The 24,754-nt window shown below is 37.8% G+C and overlaps 4 protein-coding genes across 5 annotated transcripts; 1 reads left to right on the top strand and 3 right to left on the bottom strand.

The window, feature by feature from the left end:
- Positions 1–5,225: 5,225 nt before the first annotated feature.
- Positions 5,226–9,141, bottom strand: LOC126655202 (uncharacterized). The gene is made up of 8 exons (XM_050349246.1): positions 8,849–9,141; positions 7,827–7,858; positions 7,478–7,578; positions 7,309–7,381; positions 7,082–7,113; positions 6,501–6,591; positions 6,222–6,333; positions 5,226–5,893 (listed from the first exon to the last, which is right to left on the bottom strand). The coding sequence occupies exons 1-8, from the start codon at positions 8,945–8,947 to the stop codon at positions 5,576–5,578; spliced, it is 858 nt and encodes a 285-aa protein (XP_050205203.1). The 5' UTR covers positions 8,948–9,141; the 3' UTR covers positions 5,226–5,575.
- Positions 9,142–15,011: 5,870 nt separating this feature from the next.
- LOC126655494 (uncharacterized) lies at positions 15,012–17,832 on the bottom strand. Its single transcript, XM_050349707.2, has 9 exons — positions 17,807–17,832; positions 17,529–17,595; positions 17,382–17,437; positions 17,197–17,284; positions 16,720–17,115; positions 16,372–16,632; positions 16,086–16,292; positions 15,803–16,006; positions 15,012–15,723 (listed from the first exon to the last, which is right to left on the bottom strand). Exons 1-9 carry the CDS (start codon positions 17,830–17,832, stop codon positions 15,097–15,099), a joined length of 1,932 nt encoding a protein of 643 aa, XP_050205664.1. The 3' UTR covers positions 15,012–15,096.
- A 1,959-nt stretch (positions 17,833–19,791) lies between these two features.
- LOC126655491 (F-box protein CPR1-like) lies at positions 19,792–20,900 on the top strand. Its single transcript, XM_050349704.2, has one exon. It carries the CDS (start codon positions 19,792–19,794, stop codon positions 20,890–20,892), a length of 1,101 nt encoding a protein of 366 aa, XP_050205661.1. The 3' UTR covers positions 20,893–20,900.
- Positions 20,901–20,997: 97 nt separating this feature from the next.
- On the bottom strand, positions 20,998–24,044 carry LOC126655201 (uncharacterized). Of its 2 annotated transcripts, XM_056106471.1 has the most exons (9): positions 23,693–24,044; positions 23,322–23,434; positions 23,141–23,190; positions 22,985–23,056; positions 22,377–22,610; positions 22,085–22,237; positions 21,695–21,790; positions 21,586–21,606; positions 20,998–21,335 (listed from the first exon to the last, which is right to left on the bottom strand). In XM_056106471.1, the coding sequence occupies exons 1-9, from the start codon at positions 23,947–23,949 to the stop codon at positions 21,162–21,164; spliced, it is 1,170 nt and encodes a 389-aa protein (XP_055962446.1). In that variant the 5' UTR covers positions 23,950–24,044; the 3' UTR covers positions 20,998–21,161. The 2 variants fall into 2 exon arrangements, with proteins under 2 accessions (XP_055962446.1, XP_050205201.1); XM_050349244.1 differs by lacking the exon at positions 22,985–23,056 and having other exon boundaries at positions 23,693–24,043.
- Between the last annotated feature and the right edge of the window lie 710 nt (positions 24,045–24,754).

Here is a 24,754-nt window from a genome sequence, read left to right as displayed (position 1 = left end):
TGCCCAGCTTCTTTCAGAGTCACGCAAGAATGTCTCCGTATCGCCGTTGCCCTAGCCGAAGGTCATCCCCTGAACATGGGAGAGTTCATTCTTGGATCAGTCTACAGATGTCTCCATAGCATGATCAAAAACGCCAAGGTAAAGACGCATCGCTGTCCTAGCGGGCCGATGTGGATAATCCAAGCGTGGATGTTCATGTACTTTCCTGACATCGTCAGACTCCCAGAACGAACCTCAGACGAATGCTTCGGTTATACAGTATTCCAAGGAGTTGCAATCTTACCGCACCTCAAAGAAGTAATCGGCTACTTCCTAGAGACTCGTGAGCAATCGCCAAATCCATGGTGCCCTGTTCTAAACATCAAATATCCTCCCAAGTGGATATCTTATGGCTGGGAAATAACCGAAGACTCTGATATAGACGAAGAACTCCACTCTAAGTGGTGGGACAACTGGAGCAATTCACTGATCAGCCGCAACCTCATGATCGGCAATAGCTTCAAACACAGTGGGTCAGAGGCTTACTGCCCCAATTATCTATCAAGACAGTTCGGCTACACACAGGCGATTCCCTGCCCTTTTCTGATAGACCGCAACGAATATGGTTCTGATCGCCCCGCACTGCCCACATCGCGTCACATAGCATTCCTTGGACAACTCCACGAGGGTTATTTGCCATCGCCCGACGAGCTACCTATACCAGACGGAAACCCATCCTCTACACATGAGTTCGAAGAGTGGTGGGAAATCGTGATCGGCATCAATTTCGGACTATCGGCAGAGGATATCCTTAAGTTGAATATTTTTCAGTTGCCTGAAACAAAGCGAAAACGTACTCACGCCGATGTTTTTCTTTTACAGGTTCCGCAGCCGAAGAAAAGGAAAGGTAACTACGAGCATCGCCTTGAACTTATTAAATTTGAACGCTTTTACAAATTCAAATACGAACCCAACAATCGCCCCCTTCTTAGTTTAAAAATGGAAAACCATAGAAGAGAAGCTTGGCGAAAATACATACTCAAATGGAGGAAAGTATGGGAGAAAAAATATCGGCATCGTCCTTACCCCATCTTCCAACAGTATATTCGCCCTTCCTTCTCATATAAAGCACCCTTAGTCCCAGACTCTGAATATATGTTAGCCGATAAAAAGCCAAAGTCTCGCCCTAACAAGGTAACATTTACTGGTTATTTTGTGCCAGGTAACTGTAAGGACATCGCCTCTCTTGTTGAGGAACTGAAGATTCCCGCAGGTAAGCACTAGAAAAATTTACAACTGCTACTTCAATATAATTTTATCTTGAAATCGCCTTTCTATATCGCAGAAGTAGAGGCGGAGATAGACGGGGCGATCTTCATGGATGAGGAGGAAGAAGAAGATGAACAACCTCTGAAGAGGAAGAGAGCTGGAAAGAAACCTGTTGTAACAAAATCGGCCGCCAATCAAGAAATGAAATCGGTCAGCACCAAACTGCCGAAAAAGACAGAGGTCTCTGCTCCGAAACCATCAAAGGCCGATACTCCCAAGAAAGCCAATACCACCAAGATTTCCATCAAAATGAGTGGAAGTTCGGCTGACCGCTCTGCTCCTCTGGTATCGCCTGCTTCTACTTCGGCGACGGCAACCGTCTCAGTTTCTCGCCCTTCCAGCTCGGATCACCCTGCACTATCTCGGCCTCTCCAGCCTCTCGCCATAGTATCAGCATCTGATGCATGGTTGATGGGATGCACATATTGGAATGGATCCAGTCTCGGCCGAGTAGCACATTGTAATTACTCCTGGCATTAACAACGAAGAAACCTTCTTCGGTCTCTACTCGGCCCACCTTTATCTTAAGGGTGATGTACCCTTCGGCGGGGGTCTCGCCTCCGGCGAAGTCTGTCATATAAACGTCGGTGGTCTCCAGCTGGGTGCGTTCGATACCGAACTTCTTAAGCATCCGGGAAGGCAAGATGTTTACTCCCGCGCCGTTGTCGATTAGAACCCTTCCAATGGCGACGCCATTTACTTCGGCTTTGATGTACAACGGCCTTATGTGCCTTGTCATTCGTGCTGGTGGTTTGCTTAGAGACACAACTGCCGACGCATCCACACTATTCTCGTCTGGGATTATAACATCCCCGTCTAAAATCGACTTCTGCCCCGGCTTATTCCTAAATGAATCCGGAAGAGTAACTACTTGGACCTCTTTTCGGTTATCATTTTTAGGAATCCATGCTTTCAGCTGCCCGTCTTGGTGAACAACGACCAACTCTTTTTTCACGGGCACCCAGGCCTTCAACTGGCCGTCTGCGTGACTCAGGACTACGTCCCTGAAAGATCGCACGTCCCTGGTGGGCGATTTTTCATTTCTTGCGTGCGTATGAGAAGGTAAGCCATTATCCTGATGTCGTTTCTTTTCCACCCAAACCCTCCTTAGCTTTCGCTTCGGTGTCTCAAAGGGCTCGGTTTCGGACCGACTATGTCTGCCCTGGTCTGCGTCCAAATCTTCTTCAGGTGCCCCCAGTCTTTCTTGAATCGGTCTTTTCGTCCCGGAAGGAGGTGCAGCATCGGTCAAACGGTTTTTAACTGGGACTCGGCTCCCTGGTGCCGATTCTGGTCCTGCGGCGATCAGTCGCGACTCCTGTCGCATTCTCTGCATCCGTCTCTTTTGTGTCTTGGTCATACGAGGGGTCTCCTCCGTTGGCCTGAACACCCTTTTAAAGACTGACCTCCCATTCTGTCCGGATGGCATGTGCTGTTGCCACTCCTTGGTGGGGGACTTTGGTTTAAAAGTTTTTGGATTTGCTCTGACCGATTTTCGTATGTACTTGGTCTCGGGGCGTTTCTGGCAGTGCTGGCAATGTTGGCAAATCGGCTCTGATGTAACTGGTTTGGTCACTTGACGTTGCCCTACTGCATCATTCACCGCTACCCTCTGTCGAGGTCTCTTGGCACTCCATTTCTCTAAAACTTTCCCGATACCCAATACTTGGTCTAAGTTGGGCCGAATCAAATTAATCGAGACGCATTTCGCATCGGCCTCCCTTCTTGACGGGAACAACAATTTCCCTTCCGTTATTGCTTTCTGGACTACGTTTCTGAACACCACGCAATTATTGGTGTTGTGTCTCCATGAGTTATGGAATTTGCAGTAGTCCTTGCCCAGCAGTTCCTCGCTTGTTGGCAACACATGACCCTCAGATAGGGAGATTTGCCCGTCTTTTAGCAAAGCGTCAAATATATCGTCGGCTTTCGTCAAGTCGAACGAATATTCCTTCTGGATGACCGCCATCTTATTTTTCTTCACATATCCTGGCTTCCTTAACGCTGCGCATTCCGTTGGTTTCTTTCCGAGGAATTCGGCCATACATATCTCATCATCGGATGAATCGCCCTCACTATCGGAGATGACGGCCACGTCTAACTGATCGCGGTAATAGGTGCCTTTCGAAGAACCTCGCCTCTGTTCCTTCTCCTGGAGTAATCGTTCGTAACCCGTGACCCTGTTGGTGAGCTCGAACAAGTCCCTAAATCGATGACCTTCGAAATGTTCCCTCATCGCGAAATTCATCCCTTTTACGACCATCGGTACGCAATCCCCCTCAGATATGTGCGTCATGCACCTCGTCCTTAAATTCCGGAAGCGGCCGATGTATTTTTCGACGGATTCGCTGGGCAGCTGCGAAATCCTTGCGAGATCGGCCAAGGTAACATCTGGTGGTGCTCTGTAAAATTCTTCGTGGAATTTTATTTCCAGGTCTTTCCACGTATCGATCGAGTTGGGCGATAAGTGAGAGTACCATGTGAACGCCACCTTGGTGAGAGAGCTGGCAAATAACCGTAGTTTCCAAAAGTCGTGGGCCCCTGCTTCTCCACATTGGGCAGAAAATCGCGCAATGTGTTCCACCGTGGATTGGCTCTTCTCTTCTCCTGAATATAAACTAAATTCGGGCACTTTGTACCCCCTAGGGAATGGGTACAGTTTGTCGATCCAATCCGGGTACGGCTTCATGTACGACGGCCGAGGCATTGGCCTGACGTCGACCCCTAATTTCTCCAGTTCATCTAGCAATTGCCCCCGATTGTATAAATTGTTTTCTCCCATGGGGGCGTTGTCGCTACCGTAGGGGTTATCCTGTAGCGGTTGCAAGTTTGGGTATTGTTGCCCTGGCAACTGGTCGTTGCCTTGGTATCGAGTCGCTCCGGTACCGGTACCATCGCCCCCTTGGAATCGCCCGGCTCCTGGAGATGGCTGATCGCCCATGTGAAATCGCCCAGCTCCTGACGAAGAAGGATCGGTCCTAACACCTGTGTCTCCTTCTGGGCGAGTTAACAATCGTACCGATCCATAAGCGAAACCGGTTTTACTTGGTGATTGCCCTGCATCGGCCGAACTACCGAGACCGCCATTTCTCTGCGTTGTCGAGGTATAATCGGCCCTTCGGTGATTCTGATCGGTCACTGATTGTCCCGAAAAGATCTTCCCCAGATTGTCCATTGAACTTGTCAAGTTGTTCAAATTCTTCACGATCGACTGCTGAACGACCGCCTGGTCGGCCAACATTCCTTTGAAAGCGTTGGACATCTGTTGCATCGCCCCGTCAAACATCTGCCGATTTTCCTGAGCTATTTCGTCTCTCATTATGGTAAAATCGGCCCTAGATAGCGACGGGCGAGTGGGTGGTATTTCTCGGGAAAATTCGTCGAACTCCTTCTCCACGTCATCGCCTTCCATGGATTTGTTGCTTACAGAAGTCACATCGGGTATAGTGTTCTGAACCCCTTTGCCCTGTGACTGCTTATCGCCCTTAGCCATGACGGTAATGATCTCTGGATCTGGTTGCTCTATCTCTCCGAATTTCCTTTGAAGTTTCGCTCGGCTTTGAGACCGAGTTTCCCTGTAATCGTCTGGAAAAACTCCGGTTTTTGTGCTGACCATAAACTGTCCCCAGTGGAGTCGCCAAAAGATGTTCGCTAGATTTTCACCTTGCTCAAACCTTTGAATTTGTTAATGGGTAACTTTAGGTACTGATGCTTTAACCGGTATGATTCTAGATGAGGTAAACAGGATTTGAATAACGTAACCCTAATTCAAGTGACGTAACTCGAATTCAAGTAACGTTGTTCAAATTGTGAATGACGTCGCCGTCGTTCGATTAAACTAACAGTATTAATCTGGGAATCCTCAGATCCAAGCGAGATTAATGTCAATTCTACTCCTAAACTAAAATTCAATCCGGAGATTGGGATAAAAAAGCCTGAGCTTTGGTTTTTTGATTAATGATTTGTTGATACCGAAAATAATACAATACTACTGACTATTTATAGGGAACAAACCCTAATAAAGAATCCTAATTCTAATGAGATTCTATCTCTTATTTAATGAAGAAAAACTAATTAAAAGGCTAAAAATAAATATAGCTCCTGTTGGGCCAAAATCCCTTAATGAGCCCATTCAAAACACCTTTTCTGGTCATGGGCCAAAATGCCACCCAGCTTTATATTGATTCCACTGGGCCGGTGCAAACAGATATGTACCAGATATTTTACATAATCATCAAGCATTTCTCAGTTGGATCTTCATCTAAACTGGTCAGTCTTTAATGGCTGCTTGAAAATCACCAAAATCATCATCTGGAGTTTCTTCTTCTTCTTTGCTCTCATTCGTAGGAGAAACTTGCTGATCTTTCTGTTCTTCCTTTGTCAGTCTTGGAGAATTTTCTTTAGAAGTTTCATCGAGGGATATTTTTGGCGGAACGTTTATTGAAGATTTTGGAGATGTAACAGGCGAAACTGGTGCCGGAGGTGGTGGGGGTAGTTTGATACCGAGAACGGGCTCTTTTTGCTGACTCTTCTCCTCTAAGGAGAGAGTATGTATACCTTGCTCCAAAATCTTGGACTTGCCACCTTTCTGTTAATGGCAGAAAAGGGTAAAACTTTACTTCTATGCAAACACCGAACAGATAAATTCGATTTGGTTTGACTATAAAAAATGGTTTTCCATTTCAGTTTGATTTTCGACATAAAAAGAACTTAGCTCAGTTTTAGTAATAAGCGAACTGAAAACGCCAATTGAACCAAAAAAATCATCCGAACTGAATGATTTGATTCGGTTAGAATTTTTTACATCCTTATAAATTCAGTTCAGTTTTGAAAAGCAAATTTTTGTTTCGGTTCAGTTCAGTTCAGTTTGACTTCAATTTTTTTTTTAAAAAAAAGGTTGCACGGGATGAGCTTACATTATTCAATTGGAGTACTAGTGTTTCGCCTTCTTTTAAACTGTAATCCACCGAGGAAGTGCTCTGAAAATGCTGTTCCATCTCTTCTGCCGTTTTCTTCTTATTCAGATATCTGCAATGGCAGGTAAAAGAAACATTATTCTGCAGTTTCAACTATAATTTCTTGTATTTATCAGCATAAGCTGATATGCAAAGAGAATTACAGCAACACAAACTTGCAGAACGCAGAAAATGTAATAAAAAGATAAAAAAATTATAATTATGCATGCTGGAACATACTTCATATGATCGTGCAGGGCAGCCTGAAAGTCATAAGCTTCTGTTCTTTCTCGAAATCCTAAACCAATAAAAGCATGCCGAAGGCGACCATCTGCAAGATTTCCCAGACACGATTACTCCCAAATTTAATGATATAACTGTCTAGCAAAAAGGCAAATGAAGCATTATTAAAAGATCAACTGTTTCTGTATGGGCAATGACACAAAAAATGAGAACTTAAGGAAAACATGCTTAGCACATTTCTAACAGAGCAAAAACTGATATTTAAGAAAAACGGAATGAGATGATTATGGCAGCAGATCTCTAGAGACTAGAGAGACTCCAGAGATTCACCAGGCATTTAATAAGACAGATAAATCGATACGAAGATGACAAGGAGTGCATGCATTATCTGTTCATTTGAGCTTGAACTAAGGTCTTCAATTTCAAATATACAAGAGTGATATATTGTAATTTAGTTAAAGCATGATATAGCAGATTGTCCTGACTATAATTTTTTCAATAATGCAACTGTTTCCCGTAGAAAGAAAAATTTCAGCTTGAAATCCGACTGAAATCAATAGGCATGGTAGCTTACTTACCAATGTTTTCCTCTATTCGTAAAACAAAATATCTGCAAAAGAAAGGATTATCATTTAGACACCCTCCAGAGTTCACATTGGTATATCCTAGAAGCTAATATTCAAAGGCAAATTTTTAGATATAAACTAGACTAGTGAATTTACTGTATGAACAACTCGTAAATATAAGATAAAAGTTGCTAGAACAACAAAATTGAAATCCATTTTTCATGAGAAAGAGACTTGACCTGCTGCTGTCGATTACAGTTTCAACTGGATGTGGCTCCCCACTTCTCAAAAATGCCCTCGCATACAATTCACCTATGTAAACATAATGACAGAAATTAAGAATCAATATTTGAAAGAGTCGGATTTTGCAGCTTTTGTCTACCTTAAAGATTTCAAGGTTCATCTAACCTGTGTTTTTGTCTTCAAGTTTGATAATGCAATCTTCACCCTTGCTAACGACTTTCAGCATCCCCTCCCACGCCCACTTGTTAACATTCCATTCATCAGCTCTGAAATAAAATCCAATAATATAAATAGTTATAACAAATTCAAGTAATGAGTATGACTGATAATTTAAACTATTGCATACAAATCTGCATAGAACCAACAATCAAAAAGTAGCTAGAGTGAATAAGATGCGGCATTTGACAGAAGTAGACAAAGGAAGAATTAAATGAACATAAAATCAAAGCCATCATTTAGAGCATATGCTTCATAAAGTATATCAGGAACTTTGTCGGACCAGTTGAGCACAAACCTGTATGAGGCAGCACTTATCCTTGGGGGTATCTGCAAAGTTAGCAAATAAAATTAGCTCACCGACTATTGATTCTTTGAACTTGCCTTTATTGGTAAATTACATTCACCTCATGAAATTTAAATCACAGTAATAAATGGGATACAGCAGGGAAGTGGAAAAACTAAAACTGGGCTGATTGTAAACAAAACTAACTAAAATCGGAAATTTCACATTGCAAGTGCATATGTTGTACAAGTAAATGAAATGTCCATGTGAAGTAAACAAATCAGACATATGAGTTCTGTTTGTATCCATAACAACCCATAAAAAGCATAAATACATTAATAAATCCGATATATAACCAACTTCCAACAGTTATCCAAAAATTACAAACTCTCATGTGATTGCAACAATAATGAACTTAAACAGGTAAGTGGAAAACAAGTATTCTTGTTCACAATACTTGCTATAAACAAGTATTACCGAGCGCACTAAAGTTGTCAGATTTCGACATACTCCTACCTATTGAGAGATCAGTATTTGAACCTTAAACTCCTCAATTGTTCACAATAAATCATTTATTTTTCGCATAATATATTTGTAAAACGTAGACGCGACTTGTGCTATAAATGCACCCCTAAGTATAAGCTCTTAAACACTAAGGATTTACATATACTAACTTTGTGTAATTCAAGACACTCATAGTTGAGAGTTCAGACAGCTAACAAACACCTATATTAACAGTACTAACATTGTCTTAACAATCAATTACTCCTGATCAAAATTTTAACTGTGATCAAATCAAACCCCTAACTTTAATCTTCACAATTTATTTACTTTTGAACAATTCAAATCTAACTCTTGATCCCCTACACCTTACACTCCTATAATAAATAGAAAAACTAGATTAAATTAAATGCAATAAACCCAAGTAAAAAGATTGAATCTTTTTCACCAATGCTATGAACCCATTTATAAAATAACAATCAAAATTCACTGAAACCAAATTCTAAAGAGATTAGAGTGAGAATTTTTATTACCAAGTAAACATAGCATTCAGAGACATGAAAAAGAATGAGCTCTAGTGCTTCAGTTTCTAACTCTTGATCAATTGGGTCCTTCACTTCTTTCTCCATCATCTTTTGAATTGTAATTTAATGCAAATTCAGAACTGGGTACGTTTTGATTTGGGAAAGGAACTATCTTTTTTATCAAATTCTTTTTTCAATTGGTAAGAAGTAAGAACATGATTCAATAGAGCGAGCAAACAATGAAACAAAATCAGATCACGGGGTTTAATCAGTGTAGGAAAACATACAACGGTGGTGTCTGAACTTTCAACATATTCTATTCGGGTATCTAAACTTTATTTTTTTCAAAATTAGTATTTCAACTTGTCAAATTAATTTTAGATCAACAAAGGATCAATTTGCACCGTGTATTTGGCATGAAAGATTACAAAATTCCAACCTCGTGGCTTTGGACAAATAGACCCACAATTTGACTAAAGTGGATCAGCTTCACCCCTTAAATGAGTTGTGAAATAATGATGGGTGCATTATAAACAAATTGGAGCTGATGTGCCACAATTTAATTGGACAATTTGAATATGAGGGGATAAAATCGGTCAGACTGCCAATTTTAAGGTGTTTTTTTTTCAAAGTCACAAACTTGGCCTTAATTGATCTTTTGTGCCAATTTCGAGGGCCAAAATGATCATTTGTTGAATTATAAATTAGTATTTTAAGGCATTGACCTGATTTTGTTGATCATTTATGTAATACTAGGGATTCTTAATTTTTTGTCTAGAAATATCAATTTTTTTATACATAAAACTTTGCTGATGTAAATCTGACAATTTTTTGATGGAATCAACGCATGTTAAAGCAGCAACTAGCATTGCCAGAGCCAATAGTGCAGTTTTGAAAAATGAAATTATGAATTTAGCTCCAACAGGCAATAGTAGGGCAGTTGTTGTGGTTGATAAAAAACACAACTTGCTAAGCAAGAAAGCAAAACCAAGTGCTCCTCCATTCAAGCTGGAAATGAGGTCCAACTTTTTGGAATCTCCTCTATCCAAATGCAAGGAACTGAAGATGGTGCAGGTTCATGGGCATCTGATATCCGGAAATTGAAAAACACAACTTTTTGGAAGCTCCGGCAACTCTAAAAGGTACTCTAAATGAGCTGCAGTAATTTCAGCAATATCACTAGCAACCTCCAGTGGCCTAAAACGCAGTCTCTGAAGAGCCCAAAGGGTTGCCAGCAGGTGCAATGTTCAAATGTCTCTACCTACCAACAAAGCCTAGACTCCGATAGCCACTTGGACTTTTACCAACCAGAACATCATGCACCCTATAAAAGCAGCAGCTGAGATCTAAGAGCCATTCACCAGGTAGCACGGATCCATGCGGGAAAAGGGGACGCTCGGAAACGGGAAAACGGTGTTATGTTAAGATATTCTATGTAAAAACTGAAGATTCGTGTGCGAAACGGGACAGGTTGTCCGTGCTACCTAGGCCATTCATCCACAGATGATGAACATAAAGTCCCAGTGTCCAAGGACTACCCCATGAACCTGAAATGAAAGCATGTTTGAAAGCCTGAAACCTTGTACTCACTCAATCAAAAGTGCATAAAAAGACATTGGACGTAACAACAGGCAACAAATATCATAATGAAAGAACGCCTGAGGCAATAGGGCAGTTTTATTAGCTTCAAAAATGAAGAATGACATTATGAATTTAACTACAGCGGGCAACAATGTCATCCTGAATACAAAGATTGAAGCAAAAAGAATCTAACTACAGCAGGTCATGAATTAATTCCTCAATACAAAGAAAACAAAAAGGGCCAACTCTATACGTATATATCCACAAGAGTTTGTTTGATCAAGATTAATTGCTAAAAAAAATTGAAACAACTGACTAACTGGAGGCGACGGGGGATTGCGCAGGGCGTATACCGCCTGACTCAGCTTAGAGATGGCCACGGCCAGCGTCACTGCCGCCGAAAGCACACCCAGCCACTTGTCGCCGTTCTTTGTAAATCTATGCACAGCTTCAAAGGAGCCCTTACGGGCTGGCTCTGGCTTCCTCAATTCTTGCACTTTCGCCATCGCCTCCGCCAGCATAATTGCCAAATCTTCCCTGGTAAGAGTACTGGAGTTGACCAGTACTTGCCTCTCAAGCAGGAATCTTTCGTCCGTTTCTTTACTCTCCTGGTCAATACCGGAATCTTGGCCTTCCGGCGGCGTTGTTTGAACTCTCTACGGCGTTTCTTGGATCACCGGCAGCCTTTCTTGGGCTCCCAGTACCCTTTCTTGCACTTCTGCTGGGATAATTTCTTGTTGGGTTTCCGGTGGTGGTTGAGTTTGTGGTGGTGGTGGGGTTTGCGGTGGTGGTGGGGTTTTCGGTAAGGCCATTGATGCGCCTCTCGACAGAATTCAACTGAGATCGGATCACAAATGCCCTTGCAGAATTCGACTGAATCATAACGTTTAAAATGTTTCGATATTTTAAATCATAACGTTTAAAATCTATTTATAAATAAAAATTTAATTTTTTAGTTTCCTCCTATATTTCAAGAATTAAAAAAGATAAAATTTTAATAATGACCATTTCAATATTACAAGTTTGTTTCCATCTTTTTCTTGATACTTTTATTGCTACAGTTCATTATAATAAACTGACATCAAGACATGTCAAATGCATGAATTTTGACAATGATATCATAACATGTTAAAGTCATGAATTTTGACGAAAACAATCTTAATGGCTTGTTCCTCTTAAACAAATATAAAATAATAAAATGATTTGTTTATATAAAAAAACTCAAATTCTTTATTAACATAAGTTTAGCAATGTTATAAAAGGAAATCTCCCACACTACCCGTTTTTAGAACTTTATTATCCCGCTACCCTCTTTTTCAAAATATTAGTTTTGCATTACGTGCTACGCACGTGACTCATAACGTGACTCGTTAATTTATGTATTAATTAAATTTATTATAATTATACTAATATATTTTATTTATAATCAATATTAAATTATTTAATATTTTACTAAAAATAAATATAATTAATTTAATTTCAAAACTAATTAATGTTAATAACATTTGCTTATAAATTATTATAATTATACCAAATTTTTTTTATCTATAATAGTAAATTAATTATAATTTTTTTTTGAATTAGAAAATGTATTGTGGGTTGGATTAAAGTTACTATATTAATTAAATTCATTTTAATATGTTTTAATTTTAATTATTCTTAAATTAGTTAAAGTATTGATTAGATTATAATTTTTTTCCTCCCATATTAAGGATATCAATTAAAGAAAGATTAGTTACTATTTGATTTTCGTTAATAGAGATATTTAATTAATATATAAATCTAGTTTCCTTATTCTAATCGAATTTTTCTTTAATAATAGTAGTTAAATGAACAATTAATAAATAAATAAATTACCATAAAATTGTAATTTAAACAATTAATTAGTAAAAATATAGGAAGAGTTATTAAAAAATTGGATTGTCCCCCCTCTTTCTCCGTTATAGTACTAGTTTTTCGTCACGTGCTATACACGTGAGCGATATCTAAATGACCCGTTATATAACTAAACAAATTAAGGTGTTATTTTTATATATTTTTCATAAATCTTTTTTTTATTGAATTATTTTTATAGAGTTAACATTAGACAATCCATCCCAAGAGACCCATAAATTACAACATGTTAAAATTGTCATACATTGATCAATATTAATAGTACATGATTAAATTAAACGGACCACGTATAAAATTGTAAGTTATTTTTACTAACTATTCTAATTATAATTTTTTTTGGAGATGTATACTCTTGACTTGAGTTTGAATATGAGCAGGACAGTTCTTCTTTTTTACTTATGCTAATCAACTTTGATAATGTATATTTGTGACGGACACGGACATGGACAAACGGGACACTTGGACACGGACACGGAAAACCGGCCTTATTTGAAGGTTTTCTATGTTAAAATTAAAGTTTCATGTCCGAAACGCCAAGTGTCCGAAACGTTACCGAAACGGGAAACGTTTTGAATGAAGTGTTTGTGCCACCTAGCTACACATTGACATTGTAAATTACGTTTATTGTTTTAATTTTTTTTCTCAAAAATAGATACAAAAACAAAATAAATCTAAAATAACAACATCAATAGTACCATCAATTAATATCTAAAATACTTGCAATTAAGATCGTTAATTTATATTATAATACTCACAAATCACAATGTAATCGAATTTAATTACTGCAATACAATAAATTAAATAATACAAATTAAAATTAAAAATATGACCATCTCAAAATTCTAATTTTCTCAATTTTAAAAATAAAATTAAGAATGCAAGAGATTTAAACTAAATATATATATCTCTTTGATTGAGTCAACAATTGTTTTAGCTGAAGCAACATCAATAACGTTATTATCAGCTCCAACACTAACAATATTCCATGAAAACTACACATTATTAAAATTAGACAAACTAAATCAACATAATATACTCAAAATATATGCATGTTAGGCATTAGGGAAGAAATTAAAGCTACGCTAATAGGTAACCCGTTGTTAAAAATTAAAATCCTAGTTATATGTCAATTTAAATACAATATAGTTCAGTTTCTTTTCTTTTTTGATGTTAAACTCTTATTTAATTTGTATCATCTTATTTAAAAAAATTTATTAAAATTTTTATTTAGTATAATTTTTTTAGAATTTAATTTGTATTTAATTTCATAATTTTTTTAATGGAAAGTGATAGTACTTGAAATTTCAAAATGAAAAGTAATAAGAGTTTCCACTATATTCGTTTTTCACGCACCATGGAATAAACTTCTATTCCAATTAAATTTTGCACATTTTAGTATTGAGAAAATTACATGTTATATCCCTTTTTCTTTGATCTTTACAAAAACACTCCTTCAAAAGTTGCATCCGGAGGTGCACCCACTGAAACTTAAGCTACCGTTTTTTTTAACCTGTGAATTTTTTTATAATAGATTGAAAATTAGGCTCACCAATTTTGTTTTATGATTAATTGGAAGTTAATTTTATAAGTATTGCAGTTCGGACAAGTTCAATTTTCAAACCTTCAATTATAGCAGCAGCAGCTATTGTTTCCAATATCAAAGCAGTCTCAATTGAAAAGTATGATGAACTTATGGAAATGTTTACTGTCAAATATTTCCAACTGGTAAGATCATACGCAATCTAATAAACATTCATTTCCGTTTCATGTTCTAATATCTATTGTTTTAATAGTTTTAGTTCCGTTAAACGATTTAGTCTCTCAAATTAAATAACGGAAAAGTCTCTCAGTTAACGGAATTAAAACGGATGGACCGTTAAGTAAATTTTTAAAATAGGAGGTATCAAACTATTAGTTATAATAGGGTTTTTGACACTTTAGTGTCTAGGAGGCACAAAAATTCCATTTTTGTGCCTCCTACCACCGGCCCGCCATCTCATATGGCGGGCTGCACTAATTTTGCACCAGCCCGCCATATGAGATGGCGGGCTGGTAGCTAATTACGGGGATTAACTTAATCCCCGTAATTAGCACCAGCCCGCCATCTCATATGGCGGGCTGGTACTGATCCCCAATCATTGGGGATCAGCCCAATGATTGGGGAGAGAGTTAATTATATTACTCTCTCCCCAATCATTTGAAACTGATTGGGCAATAATTGCCCAATCAGTTTATTTTTTTATAAAAAAAAAATTTATTTTATTAATGAATTGTAATTTACGTTAACTAATTTCGAGTTATTTTCGGAGACTTCCGAGCGTTATTTTATAAAATATATTGTCATTTGTAATTATTGTTTGAACCAATCTAAATTTAAAAATTTAAGTTTGACATCAATTTTGAAGATCTTACAAATGTCGAATAAAGTTCGAGTAAAAATGGAAGTCGTAGATGGTGGTGCAGACTATATTAATATCCAATTTATTTTGAGTTAGATCTATTTTAATTATGTGATTTTAATAGTTAAATTTGCCTAATAATGTAGTATTTGATTAATTGATTATATGTTAAATTTTAGTAATTCACGCTTTTAGTAAAAAACACGACATTGCTATGCTATACTTTTTAAAAATAGATTAACCAATTTAGGGTTTATGATTTTGATTGTTATGAAGTGTTTTTACTGTTTTGTAAATAATTATAAAAAAGCCATACAAAGAAATTAAAATAAGTCAAATAATCAAAAATATATGGACAACAATAAAAAAAGCTATAAAATACAACTACATGTTTGTTCTATCTGGGGTCCGTAAGAGTGTCCTCAAGTTTCGACCCCTGTTCTGACGCCGACTCATCTGGGTATGAGTCAATGGCCGATAAGGTCTGAGATCTGGGCCGGAGCTGTTGTCGTCGCTACCACTTGGACTGACCACATCGTCATCCTCGTCGTCAGGAGCCTGTGAGGAGGGGTTCCCTAACCCCAGGGAAAATGAAGGAGGCGTCATGTTAGCAACATCACCAAGTGGAGGTGTGGGAGCCTGCAAATTGCTCACCCACTCATCAGTTAGAGAAAAATGCATCTGCGATGGGCTCTGAGTTGGGCGGGGAGAGGAGGAAGGCGGCTGTGGAATGTACCCCTGAAGAAGCTGGCTAAAACCACCTACTGCAGGCGTTTGAGGATAAGACAAGTTCTCTTCAAATAGTCCTCCGTACTGCTGGGCTGGAGGTGTCTGTGTCGGGGGTGGTGGCTGAAAGGGGGTAAAAGCGGAACCACGGTAAGTGGAGAAGTCCTGCGGTACTGAATAAGACGAAGATGGTGGCGCCTCGGGCTGTGAAGAGGTGCTTCCATAGTGCTGTGTATACCCAGTATACCGCCGAATGAAGTCCTCGGTATTCCCCTGATAATCGACCTGAAAAAAAAAAACAAATTATGTAATTACGGTTATTGATGTTATAACTAAAAAAATGTAAATTCAAATTCTAACATACCGGTGTGGCCAGAGGGTCCGGCGTGGCCAGCGGAGTAATGTAAGCGGTCTCCCCAAACCATGGGTCAACATAAGGCACAGAAGAAGGCGGCAATGAAAAAGAGGAAGACGGTGGGCGCTGGGGCTGCGAAGATGTGCTACCGTGGTGCTGCGTATACCCGGTATACCGCCGAATGAACTCCTCGGTATTCCCCTGATAATCGACCTGCAAAAAGAAAAAAAATAGTGCAATTAGGGTTACTGATGTTAGAAGAAAAAAAATGTAAATTGGAATTTAACCGTACCCGTGTGTCTAGAGGGTCCTGTTGCGTGGCTAGCGGAGTCGTGCCAGCGGTCTGCCCAAACGATGGGTCGACATAAGGCATAGAAACAGGTGGTACTAAAAAAGAGGAAGCCCGTGGCCCCTGGGGCTGCGACGAGGTGCTCCCGTACTCACGCGCAGACCCGTAATAACGCCGGATAAAGTCCTCTGTGTCCCCGTGAAAGACGACCTGGACATAGAAAAAGCCAGTTGGTCACTGTAATTAAGGGATGTAAATTATTAAATTGTCCATTGAAATTGAAACGTACCGGTGGGGGAAAAGGGTCTGTCGGGATCTCACGGGTCGGCTCTGGCTGTCTGGGTCTGCCTCTACGACGTCCTCGTATGCGCTGTACATCCACGGTCGGCGGATCGATCTCTGGAATAGCGTCTGGCGGAACAGCAGGGTCTGGCGGTGGCCCGCTGACGTTCCGCCGGTCTTCCCTAGTGGCTAGCTGAGAAGTGCGAGCGTAAGTCCGAACAGTGGAATCCGCCTCAGACTGCAAGCGGATCCTCTCCATGGTATCGCGCTGTAAAAAGTCAACGTAAATCGTCAGGTGTTATACATTATTGACAAAAATACGTAAATGAAAAAAAATATTAGCATGACTACGTACATGAGAACCGAGCTCAGCCCCGCGATGGGTAATCCATCTCCTGCTCACTAGCCTGTACCAGTCCATGTACTCTGAATGAAAGTGCGGCGGATGCTCGAGTACACGCCCATGTACCACATATCTCTCTCTAGAGTCCCAGATGTCGATATACTCACTGAAAAGCGCCTGGAAGTCTGAGCTCCCACGGTATTGGACGCCATGCATGATGGGTTGCTGTAAGGGGGCCTCCGGAATAGGCTGAACCAGTCCGAACTGCTGAAGCACCCTGTCTGGCTGGTGCCACTCGATAATGTGGAAGTAGATCAGTGGGACGCGTGCACGCCAGAAATGGGACCCCTCGAAACAATATGACGGTAGCTGACTGATAATCAGATCGGAGTATGGCTGCCAATCGATCTGCCAAAGTAAAATATAGAAGTTAGTTTTTATGAAATATAACTTTTGAAACTGAAATTAAATTTTTAAAAATTCACTCACATCTGAATAGCGCATCTCATCAAGTGCTAATCTCATGGCCGCCAAGTTTTGTCTAGGAACGTCCTGAAAATTGAGGTGACCTGCCCATCTGCGTAAGTCAAATATTTTAAATTGTTAGTAGTTACAACAGTTAACATGTGTAATAAACTTAACTGAAATAAATTTTTTTAATAATAATTATATACCTGTCCCCCAACGGTAAGTGCTGCTGGATGAGACCGCCTCTCAACCTCGGAATTTTCTAATCTATAATAAACTCTAACATTTTTTAATTTCAATATTTTCAAAAATAAAGTAAAACTAAATGAATTAAAAATAAATTACGGACTAACCTCTTGTAGACCTCGTAAAATAGCAGACCGAAAAATAATATGTAGCTCCAGAAAAATATCCGATAAGCTCCACAAAATAAACTCCGTCGCTTCAACCAATTCCGGAAAAATCGCTCCGTCAAAATCTACTAAAATTTACTAATTTTTTTTAACGAGATAACCACTAAAATTTAATTACAATTCTAAATTTTTTTTTCTCTGTCTTCTAACTTTTTTTTTTCTCTATCTTACTAAGTTTTTTCCTCTTTGTTTGAATAGGTGAGTGCTGAAGCACTCACCTATTTAAAGCAAAGCAGCCCGCCATATGAGATGGCGGGCTGCTTTGCTTTAAATGATTCCCTGCAACAGCAGGGAATCGTTTGACTGACCAGCTGGTCAGTCAACTGACCAGCTGGTCGGTCAAATGATTCCCTGCTGTTGCAGGGAATCAGTCACCAGCCCGCCATATGAGATGGCGGGCTGGTGCTAATTACGGGGATTAAGTTAATCCCCGTAATTAGCTACCAGCCCGCCATCTCATATGGCGGGCTGGTGCAAAATTAGTGCAGCCCGCCATATGAGATGGCGGGCCGGTGGTAGGAGGCACAAAAATGGAATTTTTGTGCCTCCTAGACACTAAAGTGTCAAAAACCCAGTTATAATATATCTTAGAGACTTCAACGTAATTTGCTCAAAAAAATATTAAGCTAGTATTTATTATATATGAAATTGGATGTATGTATGAACTAACTTATTAATTTGAATATTAGAATAAAAGACATATACAACGGTGTGAGGTTTTGATGTTGTGCGGTTGCTCAGAATTATTTTCATGGCGTTGTGCTGTATACGGAGTACAAAATTCTTGCAGAAGAAGTTTGGTCAGCGACGTATGGCAAAGAAGCAGTGGAGGCAGCAAATTTTAAATTGAAATGGAGGAGTGATGAAGATGATGAGGATCTGAATTTATCTGATTCTGATTTTCCACCTACAGAAGGTAGACTGGAATTTTTTGTCAAAAAGATTATGAAATTTAAGAAATATTGGAATTACTCGGATTCGGACTAGTTGCATAAAAATTCAATTGGCTTGGAAGACAAGAAATTATGATTTCCCTTACAGATTTGAATTAGATAATAACACGCCAGTTTTTACCGGAATTTTACGTTGGCATGTGATATTATGTTTTGATTCGGTAGATGAGATTTTCAAAGAAAATATGTATGAATTTTGTTTATATCTTCTTTAGATGGGTGTCTTTCCATTGGCATAAGACAATCTCCTTTTGGTCCAATAAATTTGTGAAAGATGAGAGAATATGGGGTTAAGAAATCTTGGATTAAGTTAGAAAATTATTTTCCTGATCAATACAAATTTCGCCCTTAATTGATGCCATTTGAAATTCTAGAAAATAATCAAGTTGTAATGAATCTAAATACAATGAGGATAGCTATGTTCGATGTTGCTAGACAAAATTATAAGTTTGTTTTGCAGTCATGATAAAATTATGATTATATAGTAACCGCATTTAACCGGTTATATGAAACTATAGAAGCATGACCAATACGAGCACTGCATAAGCAGAAGCAGAAGTTTTTGGAGAATTTACATATCAGACGTATTTAAAAGTTATATAAACGGATCGAATCGTTCTAATGAGCTGCCGGTTTTTATATAATATATTATGAATGATAAATTATACTAATTAAGTAAAAATTAAATAAAATTTGTTTAATTTAAAAGATTCTAATTTAATATATTTTTATTAGTTTTATAGATTATGCAAATTATATTTGTTTTTTTTCATCAAATTGTATATAATAATTTTTGTATTAGTATTATATAGTAAAATCACTATAATTCGTAATAAGGAAAATTAAAAATATTTTATATACTTTTTTTAATTCAAATAAAAATAATACTTTTAAATAAATTTAGTATGATAAAAAGATTATAAACATAATAATATTATATTAATTCCGCACAATTGTGCGGGTATTCGACTAGTTTTAAATAAAACAAAACTTAATTTAATTAGTTTGATATTAATCTGAAAATATTGGCGACACCATTGTTTCTTGGTTCGTTATAGATTGGACAATTTTCAGACCAAGTTGACTTTAATTCAACCACCTACTTGGAATTTGTTTCTGATTCAATCTCAATTACCCTAGTCCAATGCAAAAGAAATTTTGTAATGCAACCAAAATTCAAACTCTAGCTCTCTCTTATATATAATATAAAGAGCACCGGCAAAATACACTATTTATAAAACTTACTCAATATGATAATATCAGATATACCTCACGATTTACTGCTCGACATTCTGTGTAGATTGCCCGTTAAATCATTAGTTCGCTTTAAAACGGTGCATAGCGAATGGTTTTCTTTGATTTCGAATCCACAGTTTTGCCGTCAGCATCTTCAGTTTCATGCTAAACAGACCGGTCAGAAGTACGGAGCTATCGAACTTCGGGACAGACACACCTTGCATCCGTCCCTTTTTCTTCGCATTATTGACATTGTTGATAATCATCATCATGACTATGAGCTTGTAGAGATTCAAAATGTTTATGATAAGCTGGTCTTTAAAAGATATGATTATCCTAAGCTGCTTGGTTGCTGCAATGGATTGTTACTAATAAGTCTTTCAACTTGCTTGGAAAATTTTATTTTGTGGAATCCAACGATTAGAGAGTACAGGAGAATCCACAGAGAAAATCACGACAGGCCGCTGTTCAACGTAATGTATATGGCGGGAATTGGCTACGATAGCTTGAACAACAATTACAAAATTGTGGTGGCAGAGTCCTATAAGTTCCATAAAGATTCAATTGAAGTTCACATTTATGACCTGAAGAAATCTTCATGGGAAGCAAGAAATTATTATTTCCCTTATAAGTTCGTATTAGGTAACACCCCGGTTATCACTCTGCCGAATGGAATTCTGCATTGGCATGTGAAAACGAAGGACGAAGGTCGAAATGTGATATTAAGTTTTGATTTGGCAGAAGAGATTTTCAATGAAGTTCCCCTTCCTGAAAATATATATGATTTTAGTTATTTATCTTCTTTAGACGGGTGTCTTTCTATCGGCATAAGAAGACGTTTTGCTCCAATATATGTGTGGAAGATGAGAGAGTATGGGATTAAAAAATCTTGGATCAAGTTAACAATTTCTTTTCCTATTAAATACAGATGTCTCGGTTACTTAATGCCATTTGAAATTCTCGAGAATTATAAAGTTGTAATGAATGTAGATACAAAAGATATAGCTATTTTCGATGTCATTACACATTTTTATGAGTTTGTTCCGGAGTCACGGCGAATTCATAATTTTACAGTAGCTGCATTTAACCAAACTCTTGTATCTCCCTATCAGTAATATTATCTATGATTTTTATTTTTGTTTAAATTCAGTACAATTGTGATCATTGATATTGACATTGCAAGACTCGGTCATTGGATTTTGTTTGGAACACACACAAAATTTATGAATGGCTAATGACTTAAATTATACTTAATAAACAAGAGAAACAATCAAATCCAAGGCCAGTCTTTGAGTGAGTTGGTTATATAAAACTATAGAAGGAGGACTAATACGAGCACTGCATAATCAGAAGCGGAAGTCTTTGGAGCTAGCTAATGCAGGATTTACACAGACGGAGGAGCAGTTGCGGTTACAGTCCGGTGGCGTGGATCTGTGAGTAGTGATTGTATATGTAGGAATCCGGCCTCCTTCAATCTCCCTTCTAGATCAGTCAAATAATATTCATCCAAAAATGGCTCAGTGCTCTTCAATAATGTAAACAGAACCGGAGACAATTCCTGTTACATGTCACAACTCTTGACTTTAACTACTTTGATAACTATGTATTATATACTATTTCATCAGTAACAACCGAAATTCTTACATAGACTCTATCTACCGCGTCATCTGTGGACAGAGTCAATGACATTATAAGACATCATTCACGTTTAATGAGGTTTTATAACATTATTGGTTCTGTCCATGGACGATGTAGTGAGTAGAGAGTATGTAAAAAAAAATTCCAATAACAAAAAACTAGAAGCATACCTGAAGGATCTTTGACTTGGGCTGCATAAGAGAGCAAATCTCATGTTACTGATGTTCTTGTAGCAGTAGAACATGTTAAATATGACTTAATGGCTACATCAAAGTTTACCGCTATATCAGTCAAAGCTATGGTGCCTCCGGGTTTAAGCAGCCGGGATGCTTCCTTTATCAAACCAACTATGGCTCTTTCGGGACATTCATGAATCTGCAATTGCATATATTCAAGTCAGAAACCTGAGTATCTGAAACTGTATTTCGAGCACCAAAACTGAAACTGCGTGAACAAGTACACGCCCATTTTACTATTATATGCGATGCTACGGGTCAATTTGTAGACCTTTCTATTATAGAAACTCTGATACCATGTTACCTAACCAATCTACCCAGAATTTCATATTGTTAGATGAGGTTCCGACTATAATTGTATCATTATCTTCGTAGAACATTTCATCTTACTGTTAAACTAGCATTGATCAAGTACTTGACAAAATGAGCATACCACAAACGAAATAGTAATAAGGTCGTATGATTTGGAGGGCAAGCCTGTGTCTTCCCCATTAGCATGTATCCAGGTAATTGGATTCTTTCTAGGCGCGCTCTTTTTTTCCTTGAATTGAGCTACCGAAAGAAAGTGTGGAGACAAATCAAGTCCCTGCAGCAATGACGTAAAGAGTGTAAGGCGTATATACACAAACGAACAGCAACTGGAGTTTTGGAAATTGCGATAGAGGAATTTATACTTATTCATGATAGAATTCATCAAACTAACTGATGTTGGAAACTGAACTCACACTGACTTTTGCAGAAGGAAAACTGTCAGCAAGAAATCTTGTACTAACACCTACAGAGCATCCAATATCTAGAATGTCATCTATTACGGACTTCCCTGAATATGTTTGATGTTGTTGTGTGATTGTTTTAAGGACGTTCCCACGAAGAATTTGAATTCCTTCTTCTAGTGAAGCTACATTTGGTAATGATCGTCTCACCATTGACATTGTTGCAGGTTCTGCTTCTGCTGCCGCCTGATATTAGGCAGGTCATGATATTAAATTAAGTTGTTCCTTCCTAGATACACTATGTATGCCATCGACAAAAAAAGAGGGCGTCTTCGCACAGCTATAAAGCTGCTTCATTAGTGACCTGTAGATCACAAGTTCGAGGTGCTGAAACAGGGAAATGCTGCATACATATGTACGCACCCTCTCCCTACCCTGCAGCAGTCAGGAAGCACTCGGTGCACCAGGTGAACTCATTGTATAGACAAAGAAACGAGCTACATAACTATATCGCATAGGAACTTTACCAATCCTAGTTTCGGAATGTTGTTTTTGTTTGCGGAGATGCCTCTGGAACTATAAAATTCTATATTCGTAATGTACTCTTATAAAAATGATACCTCTTGCGTTTTCTGTTTTTGTATTTTTTGTTTCAGCATTTCTGTTTCCGCGCTAGCGGCACATACTTTTTCCTAATTGCAAGATAACAAGATTCTAACGGCTATAAAACGGAAGTTCTTTACGAAAATGCAACAAAACTAAAAAGAGAAACTTACCATCCATGAAAGATTTCCCTCATCGTATCCATGAAACGGGCTGCGATAATCTTGAATTCAAGAAATCATCAATAGTTATCAAAATTTAGCATATAGAACAAATGCATGATACAAAGTAGAAACCAAAACAGAAATTAAACAAGCATCAATTACAAAATCATAAACAAGTTCAGAGAAATACAATCAGGATATACAATTGAAGGGTTTTGAATGCTCTCAATCTCCTTATACACATCAGATTCCAAAATCTCTTTCCTAATTTCCCTCCACGGAATATTCTTCTTCTCAGCTGTACTGTTCCATCAATACCAAATTACAATCACAATTAAACTTCTAAACTAGGCAGCACAGACACTTCATTCAATCAACGATTCCCGGTCAGACACTTGGCATTTCAGGCACAAAACTTCAATATCAACAAAGAAAACCTTAAAATAACACCATTTCGCCGTGTCTGTATCCAAGTATTCCGTTTTCCAGTATCCGTGTCCATGCTGCCTAGTTTTAGGACAGTTTCTTTCTAAACTTTGAAATCATACTAGAAAAAAGAACCTGATGAGAACTTGTCTAGCACCAAGCTTGAGAACTGCAGACAATGGCTTGATGGAGAGTAGAGCTCCGACAAGACGGGAAAGCGGAGTCTGGCCGGCCCATTTGGGTCTTTCTAGCTCACCTTCTTCATATGCCATAGCCATTTTAGTAACAAGAACTGAACCTGATCTTCTTGAGCTAGGCCTTGCTGTGGCATGGCTGGTGGCTATGGATTTGGTTGTAGAGAGAATGAAGGGATTGTTTTGAGACAGTGCCATGGAAGAAGAAGAAGAAGAAGCTCAAGGAGATGATAATAAATTTGTGTCAGTGCCGCTCTCCATATCTTTGTCTGTGGAATGGTTATGGTTTAGATTTTCTTGGATAAGTTATTATAAGTAGTAGTTAGTGATTTTTTTTTTTTTTTGAAAGAAGTTAGTGATTTTTTTTAGTGATTACTAAAAGTCATTGCGTCATTTATCAAGCAAATATTACTTAAGATTAATTAATTAACAACAATCAAAATTTATTAATTAACAATTAAGATTTTTTTTTCATTTTCATAGATGCATATTTGACAAAATATACTTCGATATTTTATTATATATATTTTTTAAAAAATAATTTAATCTGTTAATTTTTTAAATTGATATTTAATATTATATTTTAATTCAACTAAGTTGTGTTTTTTTTCTAACTGAATTAATTAAATAACATCTATTTAAAAAAATTATTTTTACTAACTGTTTTGTTCAATATATTATTATTACTAAAAATGGTAATTATTTGTTTACATACCCTTCAGGATTACGTGAATAGAAACTTTGGTCTGTAATGTTCCAGTATTAGAGCATCTCCAATTCACTCTCTAAATATATCAAACTCTTTAATTTAGAGAATTTCATGTAAAATTTGAAGTCCAATGGACTCCATAATTTAAATTTAAAAAAGAGAGTGAGTTTGGGTCTCCGCATGTGGAGAGTCAAATTCACTCTCTACTTCTTATTTTTTTAATAAAATTTCAAATTTAAAATATATAGACTATTTTTTTGTTTTTAAAAATATGTGTTTTAATTTTATTTTAAT

This window comes from Mercurialis annua, linkage group LG7 (genome assembly GCF_937616625.2).
Source record: "Mercurialis annua linkage group LG7, ddMerAnnu1.2, whole genome shotgun sequence".
NCBI lineage: Eukaryota > Viridiplantae > Streptophyta > Magnoliopsida > Malpighiales > Euphorbiaceae > Mercurialis > Mercurialis annua.
This window is presented reverse-complemented; position numbering and strand designations above follow the sequence as displayed.